Source organism: Cetorhinus maximus, chromosome 3, assembly GCF_964194155.1.
Source record: "Cetorhinus maximus chromosome 3, sCetMax3.hap1.1, whole genome shotgun sequence".
Taxonomy (NCBI): Eukaryota; Metazoa; Chordata; class Chondrichthyes; order Lamniformes; family Cetorhinidae; genus Cetorhinus; species Cetorhinus maximus.
Genome location: NC_135881.1, coordinates 67,434,158 through 67,458,455, shown reverse-complemented (window position 1 = coordinate 67,458,455; position 24,298 = coordinate 67,434,158). Strand labels below are relative to the sequence as shown.

The 24,298-nt window shown below is 45.1% G+C and overlaps 1 protein-coding gene across 1 annotated transcript in view; it reads left to right on the top strand.

Annotated features, from left to right (window-relative positions):
- The window catches only part of dnah5l (dynein, axonemal, heavy chain 5 like), a 465,990-nt gene that overhangs the window by 194,087 nt on the left and 247,605 nt on the right, over positions 1–24,298 (top strand). Inside the window, exons 37-43 of the mRNA XM_078535621.1 lie at positions 438–566; positions 2,244–2,459; positions 12,880–13,026; positions 13,115–13,287; positions 19,578–19,756; positions 20,075–20,262; positions 20,815–21,009. Coding sequence (XP_078391747.1) covers positions 438–566; positions 2,244–2,459; positions 12,880–13,026; positions 13,115–13,287; positions 19,578–19,756; positions 20,075–20,262; positions 20,815–21,009 — 1,227 coding nt within the window. The remainder of the gene's footprint in view (positions 1–437; positions 567–2,243; positions 2,460–12,879; positions 13,027–13,114; positions 13,288–19,577; positions 19,757–20,074; positions 20,263–20,814; positions 21,010–24,298) is intronic.

The window sequence follows — 24,298 nt, the reverse complement described above, 5'->3', positions numbered from 1 at the left end:
TGGTGGGAGATCTGCGGAACAGAGAGGAAGTTTTGGACCAATGGCTGTACTGACAACCCAAAAGCAAATAGGTCATACAATGAAAGTTACAAAAATAGGGAGAAAATATTACAATCAAAAATGAGAAATGCTGAATCATTTTAAAATATACTGAAAGTGTATTGTAAAATAATATTAAGTTGGCTGGAGGACTAGCGTGTGGTTCAGAATAAAGCCAACAGCACGGTTTCAATTCCTGTTCCAGCTGAGGTAGATTTGGGGTCTGCCTCTTCGACCTGCCCTGAGTGTAGGAGAAAGTGGCAAATCACCATGGAAAGAAACAGCTCAGGGTGAAGCATCAGCAGACAATGAGCCAAGCACCTGCCTTCAGGCAGAGCACACGTGAATGACTGAATGAATTTTAGATGTATTAAAATAAAACATTTTGACTGTTTCAGGCTCACCTGCTAAGTCTTTTTGACAACATTAATAGAGTGGGGTTCAGTGAAACAAATTATGATCAGATCCTCCGCTTTGAATCTCAGGAAGGAGAAAAAGTTGACCTCATTGAACCAGTTATAGCACAGGTAAGAAAACATGCGACAGCTCAAAATGGACCATAGGATAAGTAGAGATAAAAAAGATAAATCAGCCTTTCTCAGCTCATCCACTCATGAAGATCCTAAAATGCTCCCCATTGCAGTCAGAGATTGTTTCTTAACAATTCTATGTTTTATAGCTCCGTACTACACCCAGGGCTGAATTTCAGCCCCCCATGGCATTTACTTCAGGTGGGCACGGAAAATCATACACTTGGAAGGTATCAGTGGTTCCCGATGCCTCAGTGATGTGATTAGATTTTCAAAGGAAGGGCAGGAGTGGGGAGCCAGCAACCTGCACACCTCTAATTAATTACTTGTTGAATTCATTGCAGAACTCAATAGGAATATGAGAAGCAACAGATAGCAATTTTCAAATGACAAACACAGGGAACATGGAAGGTCTGGGACACGTTCGAGCATAGCTGTTAGGAGCACATCCGGGAGCTATTTGTGCTTATGATTAAAAGTTGTATAAAATGGGGGCTTTAAACTCAGTTCCTCATGCAACAAGGTTACTATTGCTAGAGCTGAGAGGCTTGATTTTGTGAGGAGTGAGTGTTTGGACTCTTGAGAGGAAGGTGAGGCTGCTGGCTCACTTTATCTCTTTTTCCAGAAGGAGGGAAGAGTACAGTTCTCCTGTCCACCACAGCCACTATCAAAGCATCAAGAGAAGTATCAGAAAAATGTGGCACTACCTGGAGACAGCTGCCCAAACCACCATTGGCCCACCCCTCTTCCTGCTAACTCATTTGCAAAGGCAATAGCAAGCCTGTTCATGGCTGCATTTTGCCTTTTAAGTTATCCCTCCATGCCTAGCCTCACCTCCTGCCCATGCCCACATCCCTAATTGGGTGCCAAATAGTGACAGGCACCCACTGATATTAATGCAGTGCGGGGTTGGGACCTTGAAATGTTCTGGCAGGTGAGTTTCTGCCCCCAAAATGAAAATTTGGCCCCAGGAGTCAATTCTACATATTAGTCAATTTTCTGTGAAGAAAAGCTTCCTGATATCTGTCCTGAACTTTACCTTATACTAGCTTGAACCTGTGTTCCCTGATTCTACTCTCCAACTTCAAATATATTCTGGATTTTCTTTTTCTACTAAATTAACTCTTTTGAAACCTCTATAAGATCGTTTCTCAGAAACCTTCCCCTGAGACCATGATGCCCAAGTTTCTTTATAACTCATTCTTTTGGTGTTAGGGATCAGCTTCATGGCTTTCTTTGCATTGTCTTCAGCACTTGAATGGCTTGGTTGTATCTCAATGGTCACGGTGCTCAGTGTACTGTCTAACCAAAGCCCTGTAGAGTTTGATTTCAACTTCCCTTTTTGTTTTGGTGACATAGTTCAACATTCTATTGGCTTTTCTGATTACTGTCCTACCATGGATTAGGTATTTTTTTGAGTGCTTTATTTGTTCATTCCCACAGTTTATTGCAAATAAAGTGTACAGTTAAATTTATGTCTTAAATGAACGCTTTGAAAATGAAAGGATTTTGGAGAAAATGTGCCTGTTGAGGTTTCTCATAATGCAATAGCATTTCTTTTTGGACAGTTATTGCTTAGAATGATTTCTGCTGTGTAAAATTTTCTAAAACCTGTGCTTTCACGCTTAACTGTTGACATGGTATCTGATTTATTTTAATTATCTCATATTTTAGGGCAACGTGGAAGTCTGGCTGGCACAGCTCCTGAATGGGGTCAGAAAGACAATTCACAGCATTATCCGCCAGGCATCAATAGCTATCACTGATAAGGAAATTAAACTATATGAGTTTCAGGCCGTGTTCCCTGCACAGATAGGCTTGCTGGGTATTCAGATGATCTGGACGCGAGACTCTGAAGAAGCTTTAAATAATGCCAAATTTGATAAAAAGGTAATGACCATTAATTGATAGGTTTGTTTCAGTTACTGCCATGATATGGGCAAACTACAAAGGCAAATACTTGCAGTTTTTAGATTACAATTAGTGTGCATGTAATTCTCTTGCCCCACCTCCAGAATGTGAGGTACTCCATCCGATGGCCTCATTGAAGATTCAGCAGAGTTGATGTGGTCAATGCAGCACTGACACTGTTAACATTTAATGAGAGCTAAAAGGCTTCCTTTGTCTTTTATAAAAGACATGTATCACAGTAATATGAATAACTGTGAGTGACCATTGACTCAAACTATCCACAAAAGGAAACTATTAGCCCATCTTTTTAGACCATAACCAAATAATCCATCATCCAGGATTACTCACACGTGCTTTTTTCCAATATCACGGAGATGGACAAAGGTGAGCTAGATTTGGAAGATTCTCTTCATCTTCCTTCTGAAGCAGTCCCTCAGATTGAGGATGACTTACTTCCACTCCGGTTTGATGGGTTCTGAAATGGTTGATAAGTCCAATGTGCGTTCTGCAGACTCTGCCACATGCGGGGCAGATGGTTCTTGAAGGGTTGGGTGGTTAGGTTGTTTGGAGGTTTATGTGCTTCCACCGAACCTCCACTTTGCCTCTCTATGTTCCTGGTGAAGTGTCTGAATATGTCCAGTGTCTTTCTGTATGAACCTTCTATATTTTGGCTGGCTACAAGCCAGGGACTCCCATGAGTTGACATGGATGTTTGATCTCTTCCAGAATGCTTTGAGGACATCCTGAAAGTGTTTCCATTTGTCTCATGGGGGTCTCCTGCTGCAACCAAGTTCCAAGCAGAGCAGTTGCTTCGGGAGCCTGGCTTCAGGCATATAAACTACCTGTCCCACCTAGTAGAGCTGGTTTCGAGTGATTAGCCCCTCGATGCTGGAAATGTTGGCTTGGGAGTGGACACTGCTTTTGGACTGCCTTTTTTGCCACCAATTTTGGAGGATCTTATGAAGGCATCACTGATGGTACTTCTCTAGTGCTTTGAGGTGTCTCCTGTAGGTCACCCAAGTCTCTGAAGCATACAGGAGTGTGGGGATCACTGCTGCCTGGTATGCCATTACAGTTTTGAGTTTGAGATCCTGATCCCCAAATATATTCCTCAGTCGGCTGAAGGCTGAGGTGGCACATTGGAGGCAGTGATGATTTTCGTCATTTATGTCTGCCTTCGTAAAGAGGTGGTTCCCAAGATATGGAAAATGGTCCCCGTTTTCCAGGATCTTGCCTTTGATCTTAATCAACAGTGCGGGAGGTGTTTTGTTGTGGGAGCTGGTTGGGAGAGGACCTCAGTTTGCTGGATGTTTAGTGAAAGGCCAATTTTCTCGTATGTTTTGGAGAAGGAGTCGACAATGACCTAGAGCTCAGTTTCTGAGTGAGCGTGTACACAGGCGCCATCTACATACTGAAGCTCCATGATTGAAGTTGAGGTGGTTTTGGTTTCGGATTGAAGGTGGCAGAGGTTGAACAGTTTCCCATCTGTTTTGTAGATTATCTTTACGCTTGTTGGTAATTTACTAGAGGTGAGGTGCAGTATTGAAATGAAGAAAATGGAGAAGAGAGTTGGTGCAATGACACGGCCTTGTTTGACCTCAGTTTTCACTGAGATAGGGTTTGTGGTGGTTCCGTTGGTAAGGATCGTAGTTTGCATCACTTCATGGAGTAGCCGGAGGATGGTAACAAATTTCTGAGGGAAGCTAAATTTGAGGGGGCTACTCCTTAGGCCTTCAGGGTTGACAGAGTCAGTCTTTCATGAGGTCAAAAAAGTCCATGTGCAGCAGTTGGTACTGTCTCTTGCAGCTTTCTTGAATTCACCACTTAAAGTATTATTCTAGCAAATAAGTGGCTAAATTCTTTGTACTTTTCTTTATTAAATTATCTTTTAAACATCAGGTCTCTGAGATTATACAATAATACTAAGGTATGAACTACTAATGTGTTTGCCTGAAATTTCCCCTCCATTATTTTAGCAGAGGTAATATTAACCATTTTAAATAAATAAGGTTAATATCTCCACTAGGATAGTGTAGGCAGCCTTTCAGACCAATTAATGACTCTCCCCTGTACAAATGTGAAAGCTTTGAAGAATATGAATGTGCCTGTAGACATGTTTCTTCTTCAGTATTCTGCCTAACATCAGATCTGACTCACAGCACCTTGACCTCCACCAAGGGCAGGGCAAAGAGACAGGTCCCAAATCCATCCCAGCCAGAATGCCGATCGAACCTAGTGCTGCTGACACCATTCTGATCCACAAGGGCTGTCCAGCCAACTGCATCCCCCCGCCCCCGCCACTGCCAAGGAGTCTGAGCTGTGGCAACATACACTTTTATGTGCATGTTATAATCTGTAGCTATGAATGATGATGGCTCCAATTTTCTTTCCATTACATGGCTGACCAGGAAGCTCTCCTGCACTTACTGCCTGTCATTAGCATATTTTTTGAAGGATTTACATGTTGATGCTCAACCTGTTTGGCTGCATTATGAATGCACTTTCCTTAATTGGTCGTTGAGCCCAGGAGTGGGACTTGAACCCAGAGCTTCTGGCTCAGAGGCAGGGACACTACCCACTGCATCACAAGTCATCCTATGGACATACAAAGAAGAGTCAATATATTTTTTTATTAGTTCATATTTTCCTTTTCCTACCAAGCTGTTCTAGCATAACTACAACACTGGCATCTACCTGACAATGTGGAAAATTGCCCAGGTATGTCCTGCCCACAAAAAACAAGACAAATCCAATCCAGCCAATTACCATCCCATCAGTCTCTTCTCAATGATCAGCAAAGTAATGGAATTTTCCTCGACAGTGCTTTTAGGCAGCACATATATAGCAATAAACTGCTCACTGATGTTCAGGCTGGGTTCCACCAGGGCCTCTCAGATCCTGACCTCGTTACAGCCTTGGTCCAAATCTGGATAAAAGAGTTGAACACAAGAGGGGAGGTGAGAGAAACTGCTCTTGACATCAAGGCAGCATTTGACCAAGTGTGGCATCAAGGAGTCTTGGAAAAATTGACATCAGTGGGAATTGGGAGAACTCTCTCCATTGGTCGGAGTTATACCTAGCACAAAGGAAAATGGTTGTGGTTGTTGGAAGCCAATCATCTCAGTCCCAGGACATCACTGCAGGAGTTCCTCAAAGTAGTGTCCTTGGCCCAACCATCTTCAGTTGCTTCAGCAATGACCTTCCTTCCATCATAAGGTCAGGAATGGGGATATTTGCTGATGATTGCACAATGTTCAGTGTTTTAATACCCATAGAGACCAATAACTGTGAAAAAAAAGACAAGATTTGATGTTCCAGGCTTTTCTTGGAACAAGCAAACTAAGAGGAACATTGACTAAACACTATTCGTGTAGGGCACTTACACTTTATACTACAAAACATTTACCTTTTTCTTTCAACACAACCAAAAATCCAACTTCACAATTATACTTTACAATGTCCCTTAGGTGGACATTCACTTCCATAGCCCGTAACCAGTCCAAAGTGATTCCTAGCTCCTGATGGTTTACTTCCATTCTTTTCCTTACCTAGCCTGGAAACTTTTAACCCGAGAATTATCTTTCATGGAGAGGATTTTCCCTGGAGTCTCCCCCTTGAGCTCAAGTTAGGCGAATCCCCTAGCCCATTTTAAATCCTCAAGAATTTGGTCTTTCAATCTGAGCATGAGAGAGGAGTATAGAATGTATGGGGGGAACTTAAAAAGGAAATTAGGAGAGCAAAAAGGGGGCATGGAAAAACATTGGCAGGTAAAATAAAGGAAAATCCAAGTTATTTTACAAGTACATTAAGAGTAAGGGGATAACTAGGGAAAGAGTAGGATAAAAGCAAAAAACTGCGGATGCTGGAAATCCAAAACAAAAATAAAAATACCTGGAAAAACTCAGCAAGTCTGGAAGCATCTACGGAGAGGAACTGTTCCTCTCCACAGATGCTGCCAGACCTGCTGAGTTTGTCCAGGTATTTTTATTTTTGTTTGGGAAAGAGTAGGGCCCATTAGGGACCATAGTGGTAATTTGTGTGTGAAGCCGGAAGATGTAGGTAGGGTTCTAAATGAATACTTTGTGTCGGTGTTCACAAGTGAGAGGGATGATGTGGGTATGGAAATCAGGCAGAAGGGCTGTGATATAATTAAAGAAATTAGCATAGAAAGGGAGGAGGTTCTCAGTGGTCTGGCAGGCTTAAAAGTAGATAAATCTCCAGGCCTGGATGAAATGTATCCCAGGCTGTTGAGTGAGGCAAGGGAGGAGATAGCAGGGGCGCTGGCAATAATTTTCAATACCTCTCTGGCCACAGGAGAGGTGCCAGAGGACTGGAGGACAGCCAATGTGGTACTGTTATTCAAGAAGGGAGGAAGGGATAAACCAGGGAACTACAGGCCAGTCAGCCTAACCTCAATGGTGGGGAAACTATTGGAAGCAATTCTGAGGGACAGAATTAATCTACACAAGGAGAGGCAGGGATTAATCAAGGACAGTCAGCATGGTTTTGTTAAGGGGAGGTCATGTCTGGCCAATTTGATTGAGTTTTTCGAAGAGGTGACCAGGTGTGTAAATGAGGGCAATGCATTTGACGTCGTCTACTTGGACTTCAGCAAGGCTTTTGATAAGGTTCCGCATGGGAGACTGATAATGAAGGCAATTTGGCAAATTGGATCCAGAATTGGTTGAGTGGCAGGAAGCAGAGGGTGATGGCGGAGGGGTGTTTTTGTGACTGGATGTCTGTGTCCAATGGGGTTCCACAGGGATTGGTGTTGGGTCCCTTGCTGTTTGTGGTATATATGAACGATTTAGACTTGAATGTAGGAGGGTTGATCAGTAAGTTTGCGGATAACACAAAAATTGGTGGGGTGGTAAATAGTGAGGAGGATAGGCTTAGATTACAGGAGGATACAGACGGGCTGGTCAGATGGGCTGATCAGTGGCAAATGGAATCTAATCCGGATAAGTATGAGGTGATGCACTTGGGCAGGACAAACGAGGCATGGGTATACATGATGAATGATAGGACCCTAGGAAGTACTGAGGATCAGAGGGACCTTGGTGTGCATGTCCACTGGTCCCTTAAGGTAGCGTATGGGATACTTGTCTTTATTAGCCAAGAGCATAGAATATAAGAGCAGGGAGGTTATGCTGGAACTGTATAAAATGCTGGTTAGGCCACAGCTAGAGTATTTGTGCAGTTCTGGAATCCGCATTATAGGAAGGATGTGATTGTACTAGAGAGAGTGCAGGGGAGATTTACCAGGATATTGCCTGGGCTGCAGAGTCTTATTTATGAGGAGAGATTGGATAGACTGGGGTTATTTTCCCTGGAGCAGAGGAGATTGAGGGGGGACATGATTGAGGTGTATAAATTTCTGAGGGGCATAGGGTAGACAGGAAGGAACTTTTCCCCTTGGTGGAGGGGTCAATAACTAGGGGGCATAAACTTAAGGTAAGAGGCAGGAGGTTTAGAGGGGATGTGAGGAATGTGGGAATCTGGAACTCACTGACTGAAAGTGTGTTAGAGGCAGATACCCTCATAACATTTAAGAAGCATTTGGATGTGCACTTGCGATGCCATGGCATACAAGGCTATGGGCCTAGTGCTGGAAAATGGGATTAGAATAGTTAGGTACTTGTTTGACCAGCGCAGACTCGATGGGCAGAAGACCCTTTTTCTGTGCTGTAGATCTCTATGACTCTATAACTCCCCCACATTCCTGAGTGGTAAGCTATAGAGACCTTTTAGTTCTAGCTGCTCCCTCTATCCCAGATCCTGGCACGTTGCCTGTCTGTCAGTTTTCAGGGACATCTTAGAAATCCTACCCCTCTCAAACCCCATCACCATGGCAACATTAATCACAGGGGCTTTGTATCCGGGTAGAAATGCTGATGAGCTATTCTTTAGACCCCAGCTCTATTCCATCCTGGAAGTAAATAGACAGTTTAAAGTATAACCATTTATAAACATTCTAAACACTTTCCTGGACTTTGGAGACTAACGCTCTAACAACTGTAAACACAGATGCTGCTACTATTGTTTCCAAGTGTGAACATCTTACGCCTACTTTCCAGCAAAACAACCCGGGCCTCCTGTTACTCTTTAATAGCCACGCTACTCAGGCCTATTGTCAGGCAGACCTCAGAACAAGCCACATGACCCCTTCATTTTACCTTAAATTAAAGGCATAGTCCCAAACCATAAAAATTTTTATAAACCTCATATTCCTAACATCAATACCATCCGCAACTCCTCAGATACTGAAGGAGCCCATGCCCAAAAGAAGCAAGATATGCAACATTCAGACTTGGGTTGATAAGTGGCAAGTGACATTTATGCCACATAAGTTCCAGGCAGTGACCATCTCCAATTAGGGAGAATCTAACAATCTCTCCATGATGTTCAATGGCATTACCATCACTGAACGCCCCACTATCAGCATCCTGGGTGGTTACAATTGACCAGAAACTGAACTGAGCCAGCCATATAAATACTGTATCTACAAAAGCAGGTCAGAGGCTGGGAATTCTGTGGTGAGTAACTCACCTCCTGGCTCCCCAAAACTTGTCCACCATCTACAAGGCACAAGTCAGGAGTGTGATGGAATACTCGCCACTTGCCCAGATGTCTGTGACTTCAAGAACACTCAAGGAGCCCTACTCCATGCAGGACAATTGAGCCCTCTTGCTAGGTACCCCATCCACCAATCGAAGCATTCACTCCCACCACCGACGCACAGTAGCAGCAGTGTGTACCACCTACAAGATGCACTGCAGCCACTCACCAAGGTTCCTTCGACAGCACCTTCCAAACCCATGACCCCTACCACCTAGAAGGACAAGGGCAACAGACGGATCGGAACACCACCACCTACAAACTCCAATCCCCCACCCCAAGTCACACACCAACATGACTTGGAATTATATCACCATTCCTTCACTGTCGTGTGTTCAAAATCCTGGAACTCTTCCCAACAGCACTCTGGGTGTACCTGCACCAGATAGACTGTAGCGGTTCAGAAGGCGGCTCACCACCACCTCCTGAAGAGCAATTAGGGATGAGTAACAAATACTGTCTTAGCCAGCAATGCCCACGCCCCATGAAAGAATGAAAATTTGTTGCAAATGGTTAACATGGAAATTTCTGTGCAAGTTTTAAAATAGTGATTAAGGCCAGAATTTTCTGGCCCCATTGGCATCGGGCGTCATGGTGGGTGGGGAGTGTGCGGGGGTGGGGTGGGGGGGAATAGATGGCAAGAAGGCCAAAAATTTGTTTTATGCCATTGTGAAGCCAGTTTATGATCGTCCACTCCACCCGTCAATGGCGGGCCACGTTTCCCACTGTTCAACGTTGGGAATGTCATTTTAATTTATTTGCATCTAATATTAAGCCTTGCTCGCTGGAATCATCCCCCCACACTGGATTATCCGGGCACAAATCACACCGACGTGTTTCACAACTGTACATAAGGGACATGCACCTGGCTAGTTGCACACTGCTCGAGACTTCGAGGTTATTTTGCCTACCTTGCTTTGGGCATCACTCACGGTCATCAGCGCCAGGCTTTGCAGACAACACCACAACACTTTTAGGGGGGCTTACGGGCAGGTCCCTACCTACCACACCAGCCATAAGGCAGGGGTGGCTTTTCAACGGCTGCAGGGCTAGGGCTTGTTTGGGGAAGGAGGAGAAGTGGCTTCAGGCAAGGGAAAAGGCTGCAAGATGAGGTCTGTACTGGGGAAGAGAGCATCCCATGGTATGTGTGGGGGCACATGTTGATCTGTGCAAGTGGCCTCAAGATGGTGAAGACTGAGGAGGTAGATCCAGAGGAGATGAGGCCAGATGGAGATGTAAGGGTGTTGATGTCCCTTGAGCTGGCAGTGAGTGAGATGCCAGCGAAAGTGTGATGGCCTTGTGAGTGTGTGAGTTTAGATTAATGAGATGGTTGCCTTACCCTGGCGGCACAGATGAGATCATTCATCTGTTTTCTGCACTGAATGGCCGACCTCTTGTGTGAAGCAATGGTACTGACCACTTCTGCCACCCTGTCCCGAGTTGGAGTGATGAGACTGATGTGCCTCCTGTGGCCAGAGTGGAGTTAGAGGACATCGTGGCTGATCTCCACGGTGTCCAGAAGACGTCCCAGGAATGTGTCACTGAATCAGGGGGCTGCATTTTTTTTTTGTTTTTGGAGCCATGTCTTCACCGGCACAGTCCTGGGCTGCATGCATTGAGAAGTGTGCGTGTGGCTGCAGTTTAAATATGGCTTAGGTGTGAGGAAACGGCGACGTAATGGCATGATGGGTAAATCAGAGGCCGTCCACCAGTGAGACAGCGTGTTTCCTGTGGCTGCATAATTAATGAGACGGGAATGGGACGGTAGAGCGTGTAAACCCGCCATTGTGGCCGGCAGGTAAAACGTCTATTTTCCCACCCGCTACCGCACTTAGTGCAAATCTGGGATGATTCCATGCTAAGTATTAACTAGGAATTGCACTAGATGTTTGTTTTTGTTCCAAGGACAAAGTCACTATGTGTTTATGACTTTGCCTGTTCATTGTGCTTAACATAGGGGAGGTGATGGCATAGTGGTATTATCACTGGATTAGTAATCCAGAGACCTAGGGCAATGCTTTGGGGACCTGGGTTTGAATCCTGCCATGGCAGATGGTGGAATTGGAATTCAATGAAAATCTGAAATTAAAAATCTAATGATGACCATGAAACCATTGTTGGTTGTTGTAAAAACCCATCTCGTTCACTAATGTCCTTTAGGGAAGGAAGCCTTCTGGCCTACATGTGACTCCAGACCCAAAGTAATGTGGTTGACTCTTAAATGCGCCTGAACAAGGGCAACTCGGGATGGGCAATAAATGCTGGCCTAGGCAGTGAAGCCCACATCCAATGAATAAAAAAAAAGTCTTATTCTTAAAGCTCAGAGAGTTAAATTAATTCAGAAAACTACAGCAACATAAAAATATAAAGGATGGAGGGCAAATAGCTTAATAATTCAATTGACCAGACTTCATTATTTCTACAACAGTTTAAATGTCATGCTATTTTTGCTTCTGAAATTATCATCAGGCAATCATTCTCGTTAAAAATCTGGCAGAATATCAGCTTTCATTCCAACATGAAAATTAAGAGAAACTTGGTTGTTTCCCCAATCCAGCTAAACCTGGAATTTTCATGGCAGGCTTCCACATGTCTGCTTTTGTGTGTATTGGATCATCTGGCATAAAAGAAAAGCAGGCAGGTGGTTGCATCTGCATTATGGATTCTGCCTAATTCTCTAACAATTGATTTAAATAGATAGAAAATTGGGCAGGCTCCTGTTACAGTCCCTCTTGCCCACTTTTCCTGTATGCTCAAGAGTAATAAAGAAAAATCTGTCCCCCATCACTTCCTCTTGGGTAGCAGGTCCTGGGAAAAAGCATTATTTTGGCATATGCAGGCATGCATTCAGATGCAGAATAATCAGATTTTGTTTCCTACTATAATATTAACTTAGTTCCAAAGATTTTTATATAATACGAAAACGACACACTTGTTAATTTGTTAAACTCTCTCATGTGTTAAAGGAAATTGGTTTCTATTTGAAATTTTCATTAAAACTCTAAATCTAACTAAAAAATTAATCTACTTATTTAAAGCATTTTGTGCTATTTGAAAAATTACTTTTATTTCTAAAGAATTACATTATCACTTTGTCTGTTTCACATTTATATCATTTCAGACAGAAGAGAATTTGTGCTTCTTAGTTTAAACTTTCACTCCCTCCACCATCAGCACAATGTGACTGCAGTGCGTACCATTTACAAGATGCACTGCATCAACTTGGCAAGGCTTGATGGACAGCACCTCCCAAACCTGTGACCTCTATCACCTAGAAGGGCAAGGGCAGCAGGCGCATAGAAACACCACCATTAATTCTCTTCCAGCTCACACACCACCCTGACTTGGAAATATATTGCTGTTCCTTCAGCGTTGCTGGGTCAAAATTCTGGAACGCCCTACTAAACAGCACGTTAGGCATACTTTTCAATGATTCACAGTGGTAGCTCTCCACTACCTTCTCAAAGGCATGGGGTGGGCAATAAACGCTGGTCTTGTCAGCAACACCCACATCCAATGAATAAATAAAAAAAAAGGTTTGAGAAATATCTAAATCATTTGCTCTCAGATTACTGGATATATTACCCTATCATATACTTCATATCTTTTTTCTGCCATTCAAACGTTCATCAGACAATAAGTTTAAGTTGCTACAGTAAAGTTACGATTATGTGAGATAACCTTATTGGATTTCTGCCAAGGTGTAAGATTGAACCGAAAGTGTGAGAGTTCAAAGTGTATAGCTGAAAACCATATAACATGAAGTATTTGTTTGATGCAGATCATGCAAACAACTAATCAAACGTTTATGGATATGCTTAATGATTTGATTGACATGACAACCCGTGAACTAACAAAAATGGAACGAACTAAATACGAAACACTTATCACCATCCATGTACACCAGAAAGACATTTTTGATGATTTGGTATGTAATGCCATCTTCAAAACAAATGGTCACGAAGCATGCTGCAGGTTGTACATAATTCTAATATTTGCTTCTAATATTGCACTAGGTTCGCATGAACATTAAATCCACATCTGACTTTGAATGGCAAAAACAGTCCAGGTTTTACTTTATAGAGGACACAGACAAATGTATTATTCAGATCACAGATGTTGAGTTCAACTACTGTAATGAGTACCTAGGCTGTACAGATCGACTTGTGATAACACCATTAACTGACAGGTAAGAAATTAATCTGAAGGAAAACGTGTATTATTTTTATCACTAAACGTTTACAGCACATTCAATAGAATACTGTGCAGCATGCTGTATAATCTGGAATTTATTTATGCAGTAAATTCATTGTTTACTACACACATAGAAACATAGAAAATAGGAGCAGGAGTAGGTCATTCGGCCCTTCGAGCCTGCTCTGCCATTCAATATGATCATGGTTGATCCTCTATTTCAACGCCATACTCCCGCTTTCTCCCCATACCCCTTGATGCCTTTAGAGTCCAGAAATCTCTCTATTTCCTTCTTACATATATTCAGTGGCTTGGCCTTAACAATCCTCTGTGGTAGAGAATTCCATAGGTTCACTATCCTCTGAGTGAAGAATTTTCTCCTCATCTCAGTCCTAAATGGCTTACCCCATATCCTGAGACTGTTGTGTATTTCTATTGTATATTTAGTGCCACCACAGTGCAGTAACTGCTAAAACTTGAAGTACCAGCCAGAGTAAATAGACAGTTATTATATGATGAAAAATAATTATGACAAACTAAAATCACATAAAATTACATTGAATATATAGCACAGAAGCAGGTCATTTAACCCAACCAGTCCATTCTGGAATTTATACTGCATTTGTGGCTCCTCTCATCCTTCTTCATTTTACTTTATCGGGATAACCCTCAATTCCCTTCTCCCTCATATGCTTGTCCAGCTTACCCTTAAATGCATCTATACTATTTGCCTCAACCACTTCCTGTGGTAGCGAGTTTCATGTTCTCACCACTCTTTGGGCAAAGGAGTTCCTTCAAAACCCCAAAGTTGATTTCTTGGTGACTATCTCAAATTGATGACCTCTATTTTTGCTCTTCCCCACAAGTGGAAACACACTCTATCTATTCTATCAAAGCTATTTAATAATTTTAAAGATCTCTGGTCAGTCCTCACTTTTCTCATGAAAAGAGACCCAGCATGTTCAAACTTTCTTGAAGGGTATAACCTTGTAGTTCTGGTTTCATCCCTGTAAATTCATTTTGCACCCATTTAGTTCCTCTCTATCCATTTTATAATATGGCAGCCAGAGCTGTACACGCTACTCCAAATGTGGTCTAACCAAGGTTTGACATGAGTTTATCATAACTTCACTACTTTTCAATTATATCCCTCTGGAAATGAACACTAGAATGTGGTTTGCTTTTATGGCCTTATTAGCCTGCATCATCACTACTTTTAGTTATTTGTGTATTTGCACTCCAAGAGCCTTTTGCTCATCTTTCACATTTGGATTCTTATCTTCCAAGTATTATGTGAATTCCTTATTTTCCTTATCAAAATGTAATGCTTCATACTTATTTGTGTTGAAATTTAGTTGTCAATTTTATGCCCATTCTGGAAGTTTTTTAAAAAAAATTTGTTGCAGCCCTCCTTGGTGATGACCACAATCCCCACTCCCAGCTTGGCGTCATCCTCAAATTTAGACATTATGGGGAGAATTTTCTCCCCGTCGGGCAGGCCATACAGGGGTGGGCGTGGAGTCAATCGCCGCTTGTGATCGGCTCTGCGCCACCATTTTACGTGGGCGGGCCAATTAAGGCCCACCCAGCGTGAAGCGCGGCTCCCGAGGTTAGCGAGAGTGGGAGGGCAGCGGCGGAAGTACAATAACCGCCAGGTCCAATGGCAACCTGACGGCCTGTTCAAATATAGCGCTGGCAGCCTTGCAAAGGCTGTTCATCATGGCCAACAGAAGGGATCCCCAGAGCGCTGCTGGAGAGCGGGCCAGGCAAGAGGATAGGGCAGCGGGGCAGTGCCCCCCTCGGTTATCTGATGAGTGCCTAGCTGCCCTCCTGGAGGAGGTGGCAGCATGGTGGGAGGGCCTCGTTCCCTGGGATGGGGGGAGGAGGCTCCCCACCTGACCAAACGTGCCTGGGAGGAGGTGGCAGACAAAGTCAGCTCCCTTGATGTGGTGCGACGCATGTGGGTCCAGTGTCGCAAGCGATTCAACGACCTCTTGTGTTTGGGAAGGGTGAGTAGCATGTTGGCAGAGGTCACTTAACACAGCAGGTAGGCTTTCCCCCAACCACCCCCCCACCCCCTCCCCAACTCTGAGTGCAGTTACACCATTGAATCCTTCATGGCATGTTTCTCTCACTGGTGGGCCAGCAGATATTGCCCATGCCTAGTTCACCCTGACAGGGTAGGACTGAGATGAGTTCTGCACCCGCAGCATGTGTTAGACTGACACCCAGAGTACTATTTTGGGGGCAACCTCAAGGATCTGCACCTAGGCGCAGTGCTGGAACTGCAAAACATGTCAAAGTCAGGGTGCTAACATGCTGGGAGGGGAGCTTCCAGGTGGTGGGGCATCAATCCATCTGCTGCCCTTTGCATTCCACATACTTGTGTGTCCTTGCTTTGCAAGGTTAGACCATGTGGTGCCACATGTGATGGTGGCAGCATGTGGGCAAAGAGGGGTCAGCCCTGGCTTCTTGGTGTGAGTGTGCGGCAGCTGCGGGGTGATGAATCACTGGAGTCCTGCAATGTTCCTCTCTGGTTGGGATGGCAGGGATGCGATGGGAATCCAGGTACAGGGTGGACTAATCAATGCTCCTCTCTCCTTTTCAGGAGAAGACCGCACACAATGCCGCCGAGTGGTGCGGACTGGGGTGCCACGGGGAGGCAAGACTGCCGAGCACTGAGGTCACCATGTATATTTGAGGTCACCAGCAGCCATGGCACTGTTGAATGTTCAGTGATTGAAGCTTGCAACATGGGTTGACCATTGATTATGGAAGGATGAGCACATACTGATCTGGGGGACAGGCATGCACATTGACAATGTCTCCACTTTAACTAATCAAATGTCCTTGTTCTTCCTTTCAGCATCACTGGAGCAGGGCCGGGAGGAGGAGGGCATAGGGGCCACCTCTGACACTTGAGGGCCCTGAACAATTGGACTCACCAGCCTCACACCATCTCTGCCAGGCAGGCACCGGCGCAGATACTAGCACCTCGGTGGGAATTAGATCATCAGCTAGTGTCCCGGGGCACAGCGGCGAGGGCATTTCACACTCGCTTGAGGTGCGGGTGAAGACAGAGAGTGCCCATGGTGCTGGCAGTCGGAGGACTGCAGAGGACCAGGCACATGCTCGGTCGGTGGCTGATGATGTGCCTCTGGAGTCATCCGTGAGGCAGCAGATGCTGGAAGTGCAGCAGGGTCTGCGGGAGGATCTGGTGGAGATACATGAGGCTTTATGAGGCATGGTGCCCGTGCTGGAGGAGTCCATGAGGAGCATCACCGATGCAATGAGCCTTATGGCCGAGCGCCATGCTTCCTCCATGGAGAGAGTGGCGACTCTCATGGAGAGGCTCCTCCAGGAGAACAATCAGGTCCTCCTGGAGTTGCGCTCAGACCTGCAAGCCCTCACAGCAGCATTGACCTCAGCTGGTCAGTGCCAGTGTGGGAGATGGATTGGGCACCAAGTATCCCAACTCGGTGCCCATCCATCAATGGTGAGCAGGGAGGTCTGAAGTAACCTCACTTCAGCGCAACAGCTGCCTGTCGTCTCTGCAGGCTCCTCTCAGGGCGCTCTGCATGAGGGCAGCAGCCCCTCCGCCCCTCTGCCAGTGAGCGTGGGATCCGATGAGGCTACAGCAACTGGGGAGAAGCCAACTGTGGAACTGGCCACTTCCTCCCAGGTGGGGCCATCAAATGCTCCACAGACCGGAGGATGCCCACCAAGGTCATCGAGGCCAACAGGACAGCAGAGTGAGCAGGCTGTCTCAGATGCCAGTGCCAGGGAGGGGACAGCACCTAGATGTAGCACCGGTAAGTGTAAATTTAAGGCACCTTAGACACATGGGTTTCTCACTGTTTGTTTTATGTTGCCCCGCTATTAGTTGATGACAAGTTGATGTGATGCGTAACACCCTTGTATTCATTTTATTTTCTGCTTCATTTTGTAAAATCATTAAATTTTTATACGTGAGAATGGCTCAGGGTGATCCATTACTTCTGCAGGTGGACGGGAACCCGTGATGTTATGAGTGACTTGTTTGACATTGAGCTTTATTGACAAGGCGCATAGTTAATGATCCTAACCAGGCAGATATTGCTCTCAGGTATTGAATATGGAGCCTGCAGCCCTGACTTGTGTTGGAGGTCCATCTGTTGTGGGTTAGCTGAAGGTTGTTGGATTAAAGCCTCCCGGGTGTCCCTGCCTCCCTGGAGGATGCCCAGGTTGGCGCCTACCCCCTCAGCTTTGTCCTATGCGTGCTCATCCTTGGACTCACTACTGGACTCATCATGTGCAGCCGGAGCAACTGCGTCTACCACTGCGTCACCCCTTTCCAGTGCCAGATTGTGGAGAGCTCAGCATGCAACCACTATCAGCGACACATGATCTGGGGGGTATTGGAGTATGCCCGCTGAACGGTCCAGGCATGTTGAGAAGACCAATGGTTCTCTCTGTCACAGCCCATATGGAGGCATGGCTCCTATTGTACCGCTGCTCAGCCTCTGTTCTTGGGTAGCGGAGGGTTGTCATGAGCCACCTTTTGAGGGGATAGTCCTTGTCATCCAGAAGCCATCCATCCAGTTGGGCTGGAGCACTGAAGAGCCTCGGTACTTGGGAGTGTCTGAGGATGAAGGCGTCATGGGAGCTGCCTCGGTAACCTGCACAGACTTGTTGAATCTGCATCCTGTAATCACACACTATCTGCATGTTCAAGGAGTGGAAGCCCTTTCTTTTGACAAAGACACCCAGCTTACCCCCTGGCGCCTTGATGGCCACATGTGTGCAGTCAATTGCATCGTGGATGCGGGGAACCAGCAATCGCTGTGAAGCCGCGGGCTCGCTCTGTCTGGCTGGCCTCGTCCCAGCGGTAGTGGATGAAAGTCAATGCATGCCTGAACAGAGTGCCTGTCATCTGCTTTATATAAGTGTGGACAGTAGATTGGGAGACCCCGCAAAGATCACCCACCGACCCCTGGAAAGAGCCGGAGGCATAGAAGTTGCAGGCAGTCGTGATCTTCAATGCCATTGGCATGGGGTGCCCACCCACACAGTTGGGGCAGATCCTATCATCTGAGAAATGGAGGTCACTGTCTTCCTCGAGAGATGGAGCCTCCTTTGGCACTGCACTTCAGACATATTGAGGTAGCTGCTTTGCTGCCTGTAAACCCTGGCAACAGGATAGTGGCGTCTTCTGCGGCCCCTTCCGCCTTGGACTCCACGTTGACCCTGCGCCCCTTGTGCCTGCCCCTCTCCTCCCAAAGGTGGCTCTCCTGGAGGCTGAATGTGGACTCCTGGCCTCCTCCTCCTTCTGGCCCTCCCTTCCTCCTCAGAGGAGCTGCCTCCAGTGGAGAGCACAACTCCCATTCCCAGGCTAAGGGAAGGCTTCCTGAAACCAGCAAGGCCCCAGAAATTATGTTTACTTAGAGTCCTGATCTGAAGGCTGTTACTCCTCTCCAAGCAGCCCACATAGGCAAGCATCAGTAACTTTAAGCATTGAATGTCTGACAAATAACACTTGCAACCCCACTCACCCCTCTTATTCCGCCCGTGGATGAGGTTTATAAAAATGTGGCCTCCCCGCCTGCCCGTTGCGCCCGTGCGATGACCTGAAGATCGCACGGACCCTGAAAAATCGCCATCAATTGGTGCTTCAAGGGCCTTAAGTGGCCCCTTAATTAATGGCGGGCGTGCATCGGAGATCATCGCATGCCCACCCACCGAAATATCGTGATGGCATGTGGTGACATTGGGATGCTCGCCTGACGTCACCGCACATCATTTTACGCATTGGTATGAGGGGCCTGCCCCCGCACGCCGACAAGAAAATTCTGGTCGATGTTTAATTCCAAAGTTTAAATTGTTAATATAAGTTGTGCACACCAGTACTCCCAGTGCTGATCCTCTACCATTTATCACTACTGTCTGCTATCTGCCTGGCAGCCAGCCAGATATCCATTCTGTTACTTGTTGCCAGATTCTGCATGCTTTGACCTTACCTATTAACCTATATTGCGTACCTTATTGAAAGCCTGTTGGAAAAATTATATATATATTACATCTACTGAATTACCACTATCTACTCTTATTTCTTCAAAGGATTCAATTAGTTTGATCAAACAAGACTGTCGCTTTTGAAATCCATGCTGATTATTCATCATTATAGTTTGGATTTCAAGATGTTTTTCTGGTTTTCATTAGCAGGGATTCCAGTATCTTTCCTGCCATTGGGATATTTTTATTTTAATTACAGATTGTTAAACAAGTTTCTTTATGTACCCATTTCAGGTGTTATATTACACTGTCTCAGGCCTTAGGGATGAGTATGGGTGGTGCACCAGCAGGGCCTGCAGGTACAGGAAAGACGGAAACAACCAAAGACATGGGCAGATGTCTTGGAAAATATGTTGTTGTGTTTAATTGCTCAGATCAGATGGACTACAGAGGCCTAGGTCGTATCTATAAAGGTAAAGGTGATATGCTTGTTTTCTTTGAGCAAGTTCAGCTTATAAGTCATCAGTTGTGAAGCGTAGTATATATTTTGAATGAATGCCCTGGAATTTCAGTGGTATATTGATGTTTTGAAGTGTGAAATAAGAAGGAACCTACATTTATATAGCACCTTTTATGACTTTAGGATGTCCCAGTTACAGTCAATGAAGTAATTTTGAAGTGTAGTCATTGTTGTGATGTAATGCCAGCAGTGAAAGATTTTCTTTTTTAGTAAATGACAAGTCAGAGAATTTTAAATTTTAGATCTTTGATTTACTGCTGTTTCCCTGTAGGCCTTGCTCAGTCTGGTGCATGGGGTTGCTTTGATGAATTTAATCGTATCGAATTACCTGTGCTGTCAGTAGCTGCTCAACAAATCTATATTGTACTGCAATGTAAGAAGAACAAAAAGCCCCAGTTTTACTTCACTGATGGTGACGTTGTAGAAATGGACAGAGAGTTTGGTATCTTCCTAACCATGGTAAGAGACAGTTCAATATAAAAAACTAAAATGAATATATATTCACTGAAACAAAAACAAAAATACCTGGAAAAACTCAGCAGGTCTGACAACATCTGCAGAGAGGAACACAGTTAACGTTTTGAGTCCTTTTGACTCTTCAACTTCTGTTGAAGAGTCATACTGACTCGAAATGTTAACTGTGTTCCTCTCTACAGATGCTGTCAGACCTGTTGAGTTTTTCCAGGTATTTTTGTTTTGGATTTCCAGCATCTGCAGTTTTTTGCTTTTATACATTCACTGAAGTTAAGTTGCGGCTATTTTCTGAATATTAATTTAGCCTTTTTTGGAAAATGCATTCTAGAGCAAAAACTTGAAAATATATTTAACTTATAAATATTTCAAAGTAATAATACAGTCACTTGGCTGGTGCTGAATTTGAATATTGCTGAGTGCAAGACGAAAAGCTTCAGTAACGTGTCTTTCTTTTCAGCAATATTAAAGTAATAATATATTAATAGTAATGCTACTGTACTTTGCCAGTGATTGCTAAGTAATGAGTGTTAATTTTAGAACCCAGGTTATGCAGGACGTCAGGAGCTACCTGAAAATCTAAAGATTCAGTTCCGTACAGTGGCCATGATGGTGCCAGATCGTGCCATTATCATGCGTGTCAAGTTGGCTAGTGCTGGTTTCCGTGACAACCAAATTCTTAGCCGCAAGTTTTATACACTCTACAAACTCTGTGAGGAGCAGTTATCTAAACAGGTAAACTTAACTACTGTATATGATGCTATATTGGCCCCATTGCTGACCTCAAAGGAGGCAGCCTACAAAGATCTAGCGATCTCTGTGGCATAGATTTCCTTTTCCTCAAAGTTAGTTTGAATCTGGTGCCAATGAAGAGATCTTCAGGTGCCTGGCAACAGTGATTCCATCAAACAAGGTAAGCAGCCAGTCACATTGATGTATTCATACGGGCAGCAAATGAGGAAATAAAATGAGAACACAAGAAATAGGAGCAGGAGTAGGCCATTCAACCCCTTGAGCCTGCTCCGCCATTCATTAAGATCATGGCTGATCTTGTTTTTGATTTCCACATTCCCATCTAACCCTGATAACCTTTGATTCCCTTGCCTAACAAGAATCTATCTACTTCTACCTTAAAAATATTCAATGACCCCGCCTCCACTGCCTTCTGAGGCAGAGAGTTCCAATACAACCTTCTGAGAGAAAAAAAATTCTCCTCATCTCTGTCATAAAAGGGCGACCCCTAATTTTAAAACAGTGCCCCCTAGTCCTGGATTCACCCACAAGAGAAAACATAATTTCCGCATTCACCTTGTCAAGGCCGTTCAGGATCTTATATACTTCAATCAAATCACCCCTCACTCTTCTAAACTTAAGTGGAAACAAGCCCAGTCTGTCCAACCTTTCCTCATAAGACAGCTTCCTTGGCCTACCTGCAGCACCAGTGGTGGCCACCACTCCTATGGTGCTGCCAGTGTGCAGAACTGCCAGCCTCTGATTGATGGGCAGCTTTATGAGGTGGGACTTCCTCCTGGAGATGGATGAAATCCCACCTCATACTAATTAAAGGGATGTCACCTGAAAAATTAAACTGGGTTGAGCCGCTGAGTAGAGGTGGGCTCATGCCTAAAATTTATGCTGGGGTGTGGGGAGCCTCCCCGCAACATAAAATCCAACCCCTTGTTACACCTCATTCGACAAGATATAACTTTTTCAAGGGTCTTTATAGGTGGATTAATAGTGAAAATAGTCCTTGAACGTGTTGTCATCTCCCAAATCCATGCCCTTCTTTCCCAAAACTGCACGGACAGAATTTTTCAGATGGCGGGTTTTCCTCCTCGTCACTGAAAAAGTCGGTGGGGAATACGCCCCTCATTCCTGATGGCTTCCCCACAGTCATTTGGCTCTGTGAAGAGTGTTAATTGGCTAGAGGTAGGCCTACTGTCCTTACCTGGGGAGGAAGTCCCGTCTCTGAAAGCCCCAGCAACTCTCAAGTCCCAGCAGCGTTACTGGGAGCGATCCCACAGAACAACGTCCTGGGAGCCCAGGAGGTAAGCCTGGGGGTCTCTTGGCAGGGCCAGTGGACGGGGCCCCGATGGGGGGTGGGGTGACGATGTTCACATAAGTTTCCAACAGAATTATTTCTCCACGAATCACATGTCAATCAATACTAATTTTCTAAATCAATATTAAATAATAATGTGTCAACTTTGTTTAATCTAATAGCTGAACACGTCTTTGAATGGCTTTTTATTTTAAAGATTTAAGATTGAAAGGAAGATTTACATTTATATATAGTAGCAACTTGAATTTCCTCAGGATGTCAAAAAGTGTTTACAGCCAATTAAGTTTCAAACTGCAGTCACTACTTTAATGTAGAAAGTGTAGCAGCCAATTAGCACATGTCAAGGTCCCATAAACAGAAATGTAGTAATGCAATAACGAATAAATAGGGTGGAAATCTCCATTCTGCAGACTAAGTCCTATAGGAAAGTTGGTGTGATTCCCGCTGGGCGGCAGGACGGCTGAACACGCACAATCTTTCACTGGTCAGCTCATTAATTATGCATCTGCGAGGAGCTCGGCGAATCTTGTGATGGGGTGCGCAGGAAGTCACCCACCCCACTGTTATCTCATTTGGGCCAAAGATCCTGGTGCCATATTTAAAAGGCACCCAGACAGACATTCACTCAATGCAGGACAGGAGCTCCGCATTACTCCTCCAGAATCCTTGCGACCGCAGCTCATACTGGAGAAGCTGGCAGATGTGAGCAAGCACATCCTGGGACATAAGAGGGCACCTCCGGCATTGCCTTTTTCTCATCTCTAGATTAGAACACCTCCTACAATGTACCTATGGTTGGGCCAATGCTCGCCATTGCAGTAGAACATATTCACCAGGATCTTGATCTTATAGAGGCCCTGCTGCCTCTTGCTTCTCAGACACTTGTTCCACCTGGCCCTGTGCCAACCAGCAATAGGCCCACAATGGTGTGTGTCTCCTCATCTGGATGACAGTCATTACCAAGGCAGGGTTGCCTGCAGCCTACATCCTCGATGCCTCAGTGGATGTGTGAACAAATTGAAGTGATACATTTAGTACGTATGTCCTTTACAGGTTTCCCTCCATCTCAAACCCAGCAGGTCAGTGTTAAGACCTTCACCTGGCCTCCGTCTAGACATGGCACCCCACCTTACCCCTTCCAGGTAAAGAACATCCTGGAGAACCGGAGATGAGTGTTCCTCCCATTCATACATGTCTACGTATGGAGACATTGCTCTTTAACCAGGGTGCTGAGAGACATATGCAAGAGGCCTCCTTCTGACACTATTCTGCTTGTCTCCATTACCCTGGAGACTTTATAGAGAGACCATTCACTTGGCAGCATTGAAAGACTAACCACATGTGCCCTTGCCAGCAAAGACCATTTACCTGGGAGGATGGAGGTTTGGAGTCGTGAGTTGGCTGCTGTCAACCAATCATGCCCCGTCGGAGGCATTCCACCTCCCTCCCTCCCTTTATCCCTGCCTCTGACTGTAGCCGACTACAAATTGCACAGAATGAAAGGTAGCTCCAGACTTTGCTGGGATCTCAATGTTATAAGACCCATGCGCCAGGAACAAACCTGTTGCAATGCAGGCTTCCCCATAGAGAGGATAACACAACTGATCGTGGTTGACATCCAGTTGCCTCAATCATTAGGATGTCTATTTAGTCAGCCAATTGTGCTGATTTTGAACTCCCCACCCACTCAAAAAGGCCCTGCTCCCACTTCGAGGGATCCCACTGACTGACTAATTGCGTAGTCAAGGTCAGTTTGAAAAAATGCTGTGTGTCACCTTTCAACCTGATTCCACTATGGGCAGAATATTTCCTTTGTTGGGCAGGCGTGTGCCTGACCGAAACGGGGGAAAAATAGTGCACGATGATGTCGGGCGAGCGTCCTGACATCATCGCACACTCTTGCGATATTTCGGTCAGCGGATGTATGCAGCATGCCCGCCTACAATTAAAAGGCCTATTAAG